At 36.5% G+C, this 13,785-nt stretch overlaps 1 protein-coding gene and 1 pseudogene across 1 annotated transcript; both read right to left on the bottom strand.

The window, feature by feature from the left end:
• Positions 1–444: 444 nt before the first annotated feature.
• LOC142616318 (vacuolar protein sorting-associated protein 45 homolog) lies at positions 445–8,690 on the bottom strand (annotated as a pseudogene).
• LOC142615332 (uncharacterized) lies at positions 7,642–10,290 on the bottom strand. Its single transcript, XM_075788076.1, has 2 exons — positions 10,109–10,290; positions 7,642–9,997 (listed from the first exon to the last, which is right to left on the bottom strand). The coding sequence occupies exons 1-2, from the start codon at positions 10,281–10,283 to the stop codon at positions 8,814–8,816; spliced, it is 1,359 nt and encodes a 452-aa protein (XP_075644191.1). The 5' UTR covers positions 10,284–10,290; the 3' UTR covers positions 7,642–8,813.
• Between the last annotated feature and the right edge of the window lie 3,495 nt (positions 10,291–13,785).

The raw sequence follows: 13,785 nt of genomic DNA, 5'->3' as shown, positions 1-13,785 counted from the left end.
TACTATGAAAGAAAGGATATATTTAAAAATCGACAATTTGAAACTTGATTTTCACATTAAAGCAATCGAATTTCAAAGGCTCGATTTATACATTTGATAATTAATTTCAGATAAATAACAAAACTATGAAATTAATCTAAAATAGAGGGTGTTTAATTTCAAACTTCTGCACAATTACGTGTTTCAAAGACATAAATTAAATAGTTTAGTTTCTAAATTTGATAACTAATTCCAGATAAATAACAAAACTATGAAACACATCTAAACTACAGCTATGAAATTTCAAACTTCTGGAATTAAATAGTATTGCAGAGATAGAAGATATAAATCATGGCTTATCAAGACTGAGAAGTGGAGTTTTTTATATAATAAAAATCATGCATTGGATTAGGTGGCCTACGTGAAGCTGATTGAATTGGATTGAAGTTGATGCAACTGAAGAAGTTACGACATAAAATCTAAATATCTGACCATTAACATAATAACCATTACTTTAGTTTCTAGACTTTACAGTTGCAAATAGAATACCTATACATACAATGTGGTCCACTGGGGACTCTTGCAGCAATACAACAAGAAGATCACAGTTTATTTTATAGGTACACCAATACATTTTATGATAGCAAAAAAAACTGTCATATCTCTTTCAAGATGCCTCAAGACAGTTAACCGCAAAATCAGCTCCATATATTGAAAGTGGTTGAAGTCTCCAACGACTATGTGTCCATAAACTGACATCATAACCCACACCGCCAGATAAAATCAATCATTGGGTAGAAATGTTGCTGATTTCGTCATTTTATGGAGGTTCATATGGCGGCCGGTTTTGAAGTTCTGGTTCAGCAGCAGCGAGATTCTCTTTAGCTTAATGATTCTTTCTTGACAAGATTCTTCTTGCTCCTCAGGTCTTCCATTTCGTTATATTTTTCCCTCGTACTTGCACACCCTATAGAAAATGTAAATGAACTTCCAAACCTGAGAATAAATACAATCGTGTGACAAGAAACGTACAGGTACAAGGCACCACAGGAGATTCTTTCTTGACTAAATTTAGTAATTAACTCTTCAAAAGTTATGAGATAGAAAACTTACGTTAACATGCATTGGCCTTAATTTTGCCAGTGAAGGTAACATCAGGCAAACGCAAGCTTAATAAAAAAATATTGTGACATTAACTCCAATTTCCTGCAGATTAGAATTGAACACTGTAAATGTTCCAACATCTAACACCAGAGTCACAATAGACAAATATATTTCTCATAACAATCAAGCTAAACCTTTAGTTGTGTACCTGATAAGCATAAGCTACTATAGAGAACATAAGATGGGACAATAATGAAGGGGGTTCTCGATTTTCAAGTGTTCTTAGTAGTAATAATGGGAGCCATGAGTTGGAAACTGTTAGAGTAGGACATGGGCCAATCATGTAGGGTATTGCCTATTTGCGTGATCTACTTATAATTACAAAATATTTTCTGACAAAATGCAAGTGAAAGCAGCAAAATTATCTGTCCAACAAACGCAACCTACCAACACTGCTAACTGGATTGAACATGTAAATCATCATGAAACTAAGCAATCCCTATGGAACTGACCTTGCATTCTGAGTTTACGTGCAGACATGACATATCACTGACCTCTGACCACCAACCACATAAACAGCACAGGTTCCAGTTGATGTAGATTCATCCTTGGGTAGAAATGTACCTGATTACAATTTTCATAATTGTCTTAACTCCAATAAGAAGGTGAAGACATAACAAACGTTCAGTGCAAGTCTAAGATGAAGAGAAACTCACATTAACACCGGCTGATTTTTAATTTTTTGTCATCTCCTCTCCAAACTTCTCATTTCCAATGGAGCCAATGTAACCAATTGCACCATTACATTTGGAGCATCCACTGGGAGAGACAACAAAAAACCACTAAATTGTACGGAGAATCCTCAGGAAAATCTATTGCAGTAGAAATTTAGCTTCATTTGGAAATGAATAATTTACCTTGATTGAATGTGTCTATAGGGGGTGCAAGTACGAGGGAAAAATATAAAGAAATGGAAGACTTGAGGAAGCAAGAAGAATCTCGTCAGGAAAGAATCATTAAAGCTAAAGAGAATCTTGCTGCTGCTGAACCAGAACTTGAAAACCGGCCGCCATATGAACCTCCATAAAATGACGAAATCAGCAACATTTCTACCCAATGATTGATTTTATCTGGCGGTGTGGGTTATGATGTCAGTTTATGGACACATAGTCGTTGGAGACTTCAACCACTTTCAATATATGGAGCTGATTTTGCAGTTAACTGTCTTGAGGCATCTTGAAAGAGTGCAAAACCTGCAAGCTGCCTATTTTCAATGTTTATTAGGGATGGAGGCCAATTCAGGCTTCAAATCTGTATGTGCTATTGTCCTACAGAAATGAAGAGTGCGTACATTTTTAAATCTAACATGAACCACTAAACAAGAAAATTAATCATGTTCCATTGGTCATATTAGTTAGGTAAAATTGGGCAGAAAGGCAATCAGTTGAAAACGTACATTTTTTTTTATCTATCGTAACCTCTTGTTTAATTAACAGTTCAATGCATATTTCACAATCAGATGGTAATGTGAGGATACCAAAAGAACCACTAAAGCACTCAGTTTCTTGGTACTGTAACTCCCTCCAAAATCACAGCTGATTTTCTGACTTTTTACCTCGCATGCATTTACCCACAAACAAACCCCCCATATCTACTTATAATTCAAACATGTGAAAGGCATGTACATCCCAATAAAAATTTAAACTTTGCTAATTCAATCATGAAGCTAACTTCGACTACCCTATTGAGGATTTCTGCCAACCCCTACAATCCTAGACGTCATTGTAAATCGAGCCGAGAGGAAATAACGATTTTTCGAATATATACAAAAGAACTTCATAATAAACCATTGCCATGTTGTATTTAATCATAAGTTACCATCAAAATCCCTATAAAAAATAAATAAATAATTAAACATGAATAAAAGTTGTCCCACATGACTATCTCAACCAACATGTGTCCAACAAACTATAGCCAATGCCCAATTTTTTAGCAAAAAACCTAAATTACAATGTCCTTGTTGCATAGCTTTGTGCTTTGAAGGTTCTTCCTCGCTTGTGGGAGGATTAGAGTTAGGAGGATTTTGGATTTAGGGTCAATTAATAACTAGGGAAAGGATGAGAAAGGATTTCATTTAGGTTTGCAGAAGAGATGGGAAGATACTAAGATCAAATCTACCTACAAGTTGTGAACAGTGCACCTGAATAGTAACGTGGACAGTAATGCGGATGGTAACGGATGCGCGGTACTTTTGATGGCACTTGAATGGGAGTGGTACTTTTGATGAGCAGTCCTACTACCTGGTTATCCGTGGCATTACTGCTCATTCCTTTCCTATAAATGTTAGCAGGAGCTTGAATGGGAGAGGTACTTTTGACGTGCGGTCCCACTACCGGGTTATTTGTGGCATTACAGCTCATTCCTTTCCTTCGAAGAGTATTTAGAGTGTCAGAGTTCCTAGGAGGATGTCTTTCTTTTTGTGAGAAGAAAGAGGAAATTGAAAGTGAACAGAAGGTATTTCTCATTTTCAATTAAACTTGGTACTTATCAAAAAAAAAAAAGTTAAAGAGAAAAGAAAGAGGGAATTGAAAGTGAGAATTGAACATTAAGGCCAAAGTGCCCTCAATACTCAATACACTCAATTTTTCCATTCAGCAACTCCATCTTTCTTTAAGTGCAATGACACTTCTATAGACTCTAGATCTTAGCTTTGCCCAATAGTACTAGAATTCCTACTTTGACTAACAAACAAACTCCTGAACGAATTGGACCAAAGGCCACACATCAAAGTCCATAAACTGAGTAAGACTTACCTATAAATAAATTAAAACCCTATGCCAGCAACACTGACTGATAACTAACAATTATGTAGTTTTTTTTTTTTAACATAATTAGAAAAATACCCTTAACACTAGAAAAAAAAAAACCCACACCACCTTCCTAACTTCCCTGTCCCACTTCTCCTCACTGCACCACTGCCACCCCCTTCCACACAAAAAAAAAAAAAAAAAAAAAACAGAAGCTCCTCCCACCACCACCTACTAACTTTTTGTTGGTTTTAACATAGACATTTTGTGCAACCAAATAGTAGAAAACAAAATTTAGGATCCCAAAAAAAAAATATATATATATATATAACAATTTATTTTCCTTGAAAATATTGTGTAAAAAACATTTTCACCAGGAAAATGCTTTACATAGTAACAAACAGAGCTACTAATGCAGTTGCTGTCGGTGGAGCCACTCAAGTTTATTATTAGTTCCAATGCGTAAAACTACTTTCACCAGGTCATCATTTTTTCATATATTTCAAGAAATTTTGTTATTGGTATCATTTTTTTTAAAATATATTTTAACAAATTAAAATTTGTAAATTCATTTCCCAACCATATTTGAGCATTGGGTAAATAACATAATCCATCTTAATCTGTCTCATACTGATGAGTGTATCTAATGCATGTGTGCATACAACAAAATCATCCAAGACAACATCCTTTTCTTCAACCTCCTGTACTAGGACAATCTACTCCTTCGGCTTGATTCATGACCATATAGCTGTCTAAAAATTATATCAAAATCCATACTTATGTATCTTATAATAATCTCTATTATAAATTATCTAGAAAAATGTATATCTAAGTAGGCCCATGGATATATATGAAGTAACATAAACAATATTTAGAGAAAAACAAGACACCATACAATTGATTACACTACCTCAAATGCTGCCACTTGACCACCATTACAAGCCAACTCCTGCTCTGTTTCTGAAACTAACATGAGTTTTCTCTCTTCTCTTCAACCATCTTGCTCATTTCTGTGACCAATGTCACATGCTTTGAAACATTTCCATGCATTTTTCTGTACTCAGGGTACTTGTCAACAAATTTGGCCATGTCTTCTGCAGAAATTCAAAATGTTGGAATGATGGAATGTTATATCTCAACCCACCATGCTAATTTAGTAACATAATATCTCGTAAGTCTGAATTTATCAAGCCTCATACAAACCTATTGTCTGGATGCTCTGGTTACTCTTTGAAATCTGCTGAAATTCATCTACCAATCGTTTGATATTCATCCCAATATCTCCAAAATTCTCATACATGTTAGCTTTGAAAAAGGCATCTTGTTCTGATGACAACACAACCTCCTGTGAGTGTGAATTGAACCAAGATCATTTTCTTAGCAATGCAAACCATAAAAATAAATATGTGCACTATAACAGGAAATGCAGTGCAACCTGTTGATCCTTTGGAAGTTTGCCAATGTTTCTCAAATCCACCTTGTTGTCTTGAATACCTATCAATTCATGAACCATTGCCTATGGAACATGATGTGATAAATGAGTTCAAATAATTATAAAACCATCCATGTTACGTCAAAACAAAGAGGCATTTCTCATATAACTGGTAAAATATGTACTGACAACCCCAAATACCTGATAGGTCCACTGGTTTAGCAAAGGGGTCACAGGATCATCCCTCCTATCAATTACCAGCAACAATGGGGAAACTTCCATTCGTCTGAAATCAAAAAGCCCACTTTCCTGCTGGTACATCAGCTTCTGATACATCCCAAAAAGTATAAAAGTCAGATTTCTATGAACCTAAAGTAGTAAAATTCGAAGGATAAACTGCATCCAGTAAAATTAACAATGATATGAAATATCATGAATACACATATCATCAATTAGTTTCTAGGGGAAAAAAATACATGTGTGTGTATGAAATTCTGAAAACAGATCTCCTGGTGTGTCTATAACATCCAGGATTCAATTCCCCCCTCCCCTCTTGTAACTATCAAATTATAAAAATAAATTAATAAATTACACATTAAAAAAAATTCTGAAAACAGAATGCTTAAAATTAATATGAAACTCAGTGATACACATATCATGACCAAGTAACATCTACATGTGTGTGTATTAAATTCTGAGAACAGAATGCACAAAATTCATATGAAACTCAGTAATACATATATCATGAACAAATGATATTTACACTATAGCTTCCAGTGCTTCACTTACAGCTGTTTCCTGTGCAATCCTCTTAGCAATATCAGAATTCCTTTGATATCTAATAATAGGTCTTCTTTTTAAGGCCAAAAAAATGGATGCAATACCATCAACAACTCGGTCACAGAAGTGCTGCAAATTTGAAGGATCTACAACTGCTGGGAGCATATAAATGTGATTTGACGGCATATTCAAAGTGAAATGGTCAGATCAATTGCTACAAAGTCCACATAAAATTCCTGCAAGATAGAGATAATAATTATATCTAACTTTACAGTTGATATGTGGCATAACAACAAGGTCAAATAAGATAACATCTACCCATGCATCAAAACAAGAATTCAGATTTTTGGACCATGTTTAAGCAACCCCATAAAAAACCAATAAAATTAGTTTGGTATTGTAGCTCCACATGTACTTGGCTTTATAAAATCTTCTCCTTATATTGCTTGTTTAGAAATTGTAGCTCCACGTGTACTTGGATTTCTAAAGTCTTCTCCTATTGCTTGTTTAAAAAATTTGGTTCTATGCTTTTTTCAAATAGAGGGGGCCAAAATCAAAGATTTCTTTGAAGTATTGCATCCCCCCCTACCCCTCTCTCTCAAAGTATACTGTTTATGAGTGATTTACGTAATTAGTAAAAGAGACAGAAATATTCTCAAAGAAAGGAAGATCCTCCAACAATCAAACTGATATATATATATATATATATATATATATATATATGTGTGTGTGTGTGTGTGTGTGTGTGTGTGTGTGTCTTGCACAAACCTTCAAGACATGAAGGATGTTTGTGCTTGACAATCAAACTCTAGTCATTCTAGTGTTCTCTGCAGATAGATTTAGCCTAAATAAATATGACAACTGTAATTTAATTTGGCAACCAACTTTGACAGACTATATTACATATTATTCTGTAAAACTGTTGTTTAAACCAATTAACAAGTTGTCAATTGCAAAACGTTTTTTTTTATAGGTAAGAATAATTTTATTGAAACAAGACTATTTGGTGAAAAAATACATGAAATAGCCTAAAGAATTACAATTGAAGAAAATATCTACATATGAATAGTCTCTATGAATGATTGAATAAATTTACTATCTGTGAAACCCAAAGCAAAAGACCACTCATAGAGAGAACTATAGAAGGATGCTAGCAGTTGAGCTGACATAAACTCCACATCTTCAAAAGTACATCAATTTCTTTCCCTCCATATAGTCCACAACAGACATAACGAAACAAGATTCCAGACAGTCAACATTTTATATAACTCCACAGCTGACTCATATCTAACCAAAAGAACCAATGCAATTAATTTGCAGAATATCTAATGAGTTTTATAAGCATATTTAAATTTATCAGCTTATCCCATTTGGACAAGAAGTTGAATAAGCTTATACAAAATCGTAAAAGATCACAAATCACCAGCTATCCTACCACAAAGAAAGAGATGACATATCAAGAAATGATTACATGAGATTATCATAGAATTAAAAATTGAAGACAGTCTTCCAGGGTGATAATGCAGAATCTAAAGCACTGGCCCAGCACAAAACTAAGAACAGAAACTATGTAATCGAATTCATCTAATAGAAAACTAGAAATCACTAACAAGTTCAATTTCAACTATTCTTACCATTTTCCAAGCATAAGCAATCTGCCACTTCAGTGCTTTCATACAAAAGAACCCTGTCCAAAACTTCAAGTTTCCACAGTGGCCATGGCTGCTTTGATTCAGTAGTTTCCAATATGTCTCTAACTTGATATTCAATGCCTCTACTGATGCTTGGCAACTGATATCCAATGGGCTCAATAGGAAGGAAATTAGATGAAACTGAAATTGAGGGAAGAACCACTGAAAGACCATTTTCTGTCACCAAATAAAAAGATCCCTGGAATGTGCAACCAACTGCTTCTCCAATGAGGACTTCTTTTATCCCTTGGAGATAGAACATTTCACACCCACTCAAGTAGCTGTCATCATGCACTGCCAACTCTGCATGCAGATCAAAATGAACAATTTGAGAATCCTTTTGGTTCTTCATATGGTGTTTTTTAATGAACCGAGTAATTCCCAAGGGAGAAAAATAGACACAATCATCCTCATTAAATCTATATGTCGAAAGAAATATTTTCCGCATACTGTGTGATGGAACTTCGGAATCATGAATCCTCTAGTCTGTTGTCTTTGAAGCAGCAGAAAAACCACTTAAATATGAGTCACAATGGCTCCTCTTTTCATGAAGGTCCAAGTCTCGGATTTTCTGAAGTACATTACCTCCAATATTATCCACGAAGGAAAATCTTCCATCCATCATGGATGAAATACTAAATTTAAGACAACCAGAATAACTAGGATATACCCTTTGGGGGCCAATATCAGAACCGCCAACTTCCCAACCAACCAGCAAACCAAGTCCGAAATGCTGAAAATGTGGAAGCAATTTCTCAGATGTATAGTAATTGTCAGGCACATAGTCAGCAGCACGAATTACATATATTACACCATACTCATCAACCACAGCTAAGAGGGAAGTATGTGAAGCAACAAGCAATCTTTTAAACAATCTTCTACTAATAGTTTCACCATGTTGATAAGTTGACTTCTCATGAACTTCACCAACTTGTCTATTTTGTTTATCGGCACCTTTAGAAAATTTTTCTTTCTCCAGCAAATCAAATTGAGGGTTAAGTCCACATGACTGTAAAACATCTATGCGTGTAACATAAGCACCAGATACTGCAGCATAAAAAATATTAAGCCAGATGAATTAAGACAAACAAGAAGATCATCAGAAAAGCAAAAGTCCATCCAATCAACCACTGGGCCTACATTCAGACTTTCTTCAAGCTTCACCGAGGAAACCCACTGGATTCCCCAACTCTCTAACCTAGCAACAAGAAGTAAATTGTTGTAAATGCCACTACCATTTTCATCACTAGTATTGACAGTTAGAGCATCCACCAATGTTAAAAAGAATCCAATAAAGCGATGTGAATTGCTAGAGAACACTCTGGAGCACTTGTATAAACTTTTCACTCCAACACCAAAAATATTGGACAAAACATCAGACTTCAAATTTGAAACTGAAGCCAAATCTGACTTTATAGATGTGCCTTTCTCTGAATCAAGACCTGTTTCCTTACTTGATACGGAATTGCATTTGTAATTGAAGCCCAGAAGTGGTAAGTTACTATTAAAAAGGCTGAATGAAACAACCTTTGCAGAGCAAGGAAATGATGACTTCTCTGGGAACCTGGTCCTTGTGGTGCCATCAGATTTGATGCTTTCAACTTTAGTAAAAAATGATTGCAACCATTTCTTAGGAGCAATACTTTTTGACAACTCATCATCCCCACTTACTTTAGAAATATTATTTCGAATGTCATTACTTTCCTGGGCTGTGTTTAGATCCACAACGTTTTCAGGGGCTTCACAACACAAGGTGGAAGGTTCCTGCACCTCCATATTTTGAGCTAGGGTAGCAGAAGGCCCCCACTCCACCCACCTCCCTTGTCCAAAGTCACCCTCCGGAGCAATTGTAGTCATTGCACTGCTTCTATTGGGTAGACAAAAGGCATGGACGGTCACACCATGGTTGCCAGATACAAATAAAAGTTCTCTAAATGAAGTATCTTTGTGTTGATCATAGGTATCACCACATATACCCCAAGCCAGTGAGTTTACATCCCCAAGAAAAGTACAACAATCAGACATGGAAGATTCACCTTGAGGAGAAAAATCATTATCAAAATCCACAACTGACCCAGAAGTGCCAGCCATATTGTCCCTAGAATCTGACCTACTAGATACTGCAGGTGGTTCAAAAAATGAACCTGGATCTTTAGAACTTCTGTCATGACTACCTTCCAGACCATCACTTTTTACAGGGTTCCCTGTAGGCAAATAAAAAAGAAAGATCAATTAAACCACTTTGTATCACACACAGCAGTCTCAATGCATCCAAGCACATATATGAAAAAGGAAATTGAATCAAGAAAACTCACCAATATTCAGAGGAAGAAGCAGAGCTTCACACTGATATGACAGCAATAACAAAAGCTGTCTTGTAGGAGAAATAAAAGCTTCACGGAATTCTGAAAGGTTGAGTTGCGCCTGTGAGGGACCCCATTTGTGCAATTGCAGTATAGCAGGACTCTCACCACCCAAAGGTACACCCATTTCGATAGTACCCTAAGTGAACCAAAAAAAAACAGAGTTACCTATTATAAGCTTCAAACAAATTCTCATTGTTCTTAACACGCCCGTCAAATTTCATATTAAACTCAATAAAATTTTGAGTGGCAATTTCAGTGGCAAGATAACATTGTAGCTCCTCTCAAATTATTAACAAAACTTACATAGGTGGTACTCTCCAAACCTAGGACTAACTAGCTGTTGCCGCAAATGCTGGATATTCTCTGACGTGGGCCGAAGGAAGTAAACCGCTTTAAGATGTGACATTGGTTCTTTTGATTTGTAAATGGAATCTACCAAGAAAATTCTTTCTGAAGAAGTTCCGACTGTGAGTACCCGACATTAACTACACTAACCTGCAAATCATTAACTAAATTGATCAGTTACCCTCTCTTTTCCTTCAACAACAACCGACTTTGGTCATGCCAAATGTAAATAACAATGTTTCAGTACGGACTGGGAAGGAGTTTTCGTTGGAGTTTATGCAGGATCGTGTTGCTGCTAGAAGAGTTCCTGCTGTAGCTAATTCGGGTCAAAAACGTGAAAAGAGGGCCGTGTTTAATTATAATCATAATGGCCAAAATTATCATTCTGCCTGGGAAAAAAAAAACTAAGAAAAAAGGAATAGAAAAACACTTGTTTTATATGGGTAACTACAACATAATGACCACCAGCATGGGATTCAATCCTTGAGCTATCCTCCACCTCTTATTTAGGTAGGGAGGAAATGGCATTTGATTCGAGGATCATTTGCAAAAGGAAAATGACAACACACACACAAAACAGAACCAGCAGAAGCAGCAAAAAAAAGACTGTTTTCACGTAATTTTTTGCTAAGCAATTAACCCATTGGCTAATACAAAACTAGTCTCAGAACTCAGAGTTTAATATAGACCCTTGCAGCTCCTCATTATACAAACAGTAAAACAACTATTTAATCCTATTTCAACACACCTTTCTCCCCAATTCCACATCTCTGTCTCTCTAACTTCTCTTCCTCTTTCTTCTCTTTTAACCATAATTTTCATATTTTACAATTCAACTAAAACCAACAACAGTAGAGTCATGTTAAACTTTTAAGACTCGACTTTGCTAAGCTCATTTGCAGCCCTATCCATCAGCACTAGCTTGGGGACAAAAATTATATTCTTGTTAGGCTCAGGAAGTGTGTTTAGGGTTAATTAATTTACCCTAACAACGCTGACTCAAAATTTCTGCATCTGTGGTGTTAGGAGCATAATTGTTTTCAGTTAAAGTTGGATCCTTTGGAATTAAATCTTTGTTCAAGTAAGAACGAAGTCAACGCTCAAGTGAGTACCAAAAAGAAAGTACCTTTTTTATTGACCAAAAGGGTTCCCTTAACAGCACATCCATTGTTAAAGAGACGGAACTGGATTAGCAAAGGCTGGAAAACAAATAATAATTGAAATGGGCATGAATTCCAAACCCAAAATAACCACACACACACTAGTAAAGGCTCAAAAAGAGAAGGAAACACCAGTTTTTGATCAACATACTGGTTCTTGAGCTTTAGATTCTTGCCGTTGCATTGCCAAAAGATTACTTTCAAGTTCAACAATTCTGGGATTTGTCTGACATTATTAAAGAGACCATTAATCAAATGATAAGTTATGTACACAGAAAAAAAAATTACAACTTAACCAGATTCATAGAAGACAAGAAACTTCATTGAAAAGATAATTCTAAGATCATACCATGCAAAGTACATCTTCAATTGTTTGGATATTAACAGATGCTAAATCAACTTCTACCTTTGTAGTCTTGGACAAGATCAGAGAAAACCTGACTTCACAGTAAAAGTAACTTTCAAATCATTATAAAAAATTCTTAGATATGGCTCTCAAAAGACTCATTGGATTGTCAACATACCTAGCCATATAATTGGCCACACTAGGCAATTGATGTGCATGCATGAATGAAGACCTTGCTTCATAAACCTTTTCAATTGACTCCATACGAATGAAAAAACACTTGACAGATGAAGAAGTTGGGTCTTTTCTGTTTCCTTCTTTGCCTCCATCCTTAAACTCTAATCAATATAAAGAAAACATAAATTACACTAGATCTTTTAACAAGTCAAAATTGAAAAGACACATGTTCTATCTGTTAACATGTCACTGGCAACAAAACGATTAACTTGAATGACGTAAGAAGCATGAAAAATTATAGAATCTAGTAAGAAGGAAATATGAGATGTGAAGGCATTATATGAGATGTCAAAAACGGCAACAACTATATTGGATGATGAATGTGAAAGAACTTGAATGAAGGCAGCAAGAACTATCCATTTGAATCTTGCCTCAAGGGAAAAGAGCTTGTCAAACAAAACCACGGTAATTGTGGAAAAGTGATACATGTGTCAAAGTTGCTTACAAATCAATTGTACTTTCTAGAATTCTTTTCACACTAGCTGCACATCCTCCACACGTCATTCCCTGCCATACACACACAACACAGAAACACAACCAATAATAAATATAAGACAAATATATGAAGTATGTGCCTATATAACATAGAAATCTGTGTCTCAGTTCTGTGTATAATTACCTTTTTTGAACCTTACGCCGTCGCGTATAATGAGGAGGAGGTCTTGCATGTCCTTCGTCAGATGCCTCAGGCCCAGCATTGTGTCCATGTTTGTGCCCTCCTGTCCCACAAGGAGGTGCCTTTGCGATGCGTTTCGGCCGACCTCCTGCCTCTGCAGGTAACCCAACAGGCTGCTCAACGTGAACATGGGATGGGTCAATGCCCGAAGAAGGGCCAGTGAATGTACTGTGGGAGGGTGGCTGCGGGTGCATGTCAAGAGGGGTTAGATCAAGACCCAAGTCGAAGGAAGGAATGGGTGACAGCTCAGGAAATGACCGTGGGGTGGGTGGACGGATGTCAGACCCATGGATGTGGAGTGGGTGAAGGGATGGTCGTGGGGCTAGAGGATGGATGTGGGATGGGTGAGGGGATGGTGGGGCTAGGGGATGGATGTGGGATGGGTGAGGGGATGGTGGGGCTAGGGGATGGATTTGGGGTGGATGGGTGGGGATCGGGGGTAGGGACAACTCTCAGGGTAGCAACAGACGAACGAGACCCACGTCCGACGAGAGGTCTGCTTGTGCTTGGGCTTTGAGTAGGCGCTGCCACAGGAGTAGCTACCTCCTCATTCGGGGCCTCAGGGATAGGAGCTTGTACACGGCCAATCTCCTGCACTGCATTTAGCACATCAGTAATGTCCTTGTGGTCCTCGGTGCCCACTGGGTGACGCCTCAACAAACGGGCATATCCTTCAATCTGACATGAAAAAACCAGGTATATTAGTAATGCAATACCAGGTATATTAGTAATTCAATTGATAATAAAATAAACATTGGTTTCGAATTGGTTCTGCTAGTAATAATTGCAAGTTATAGAGTAGACAAAATGCTAATTAAAAATTCAACAGATAGAAAAGTTACCATTATAATCAATCTAGCAC

The sequence above is a fragment of the Castanea sativa genome, chromosome 11 (genome assembly GCF_040712315.1).
Source record: "Castanea sativa cultivar Marrone di Chiusa Pesio chromosome 11, ASM4071231v1".
NCBI classification, from domain to species: domain Eukaryota; kingdom Viridiplantae; phylum Streptophyta; class Magnoliopsida; order Fagales; family Fagaceae; genus Castanea; species Castanea sativa.
Note: the sequence above shows the minus strand (reverse complement) of the source record. Positions and strands in the feature narration are given on the sequence as shown.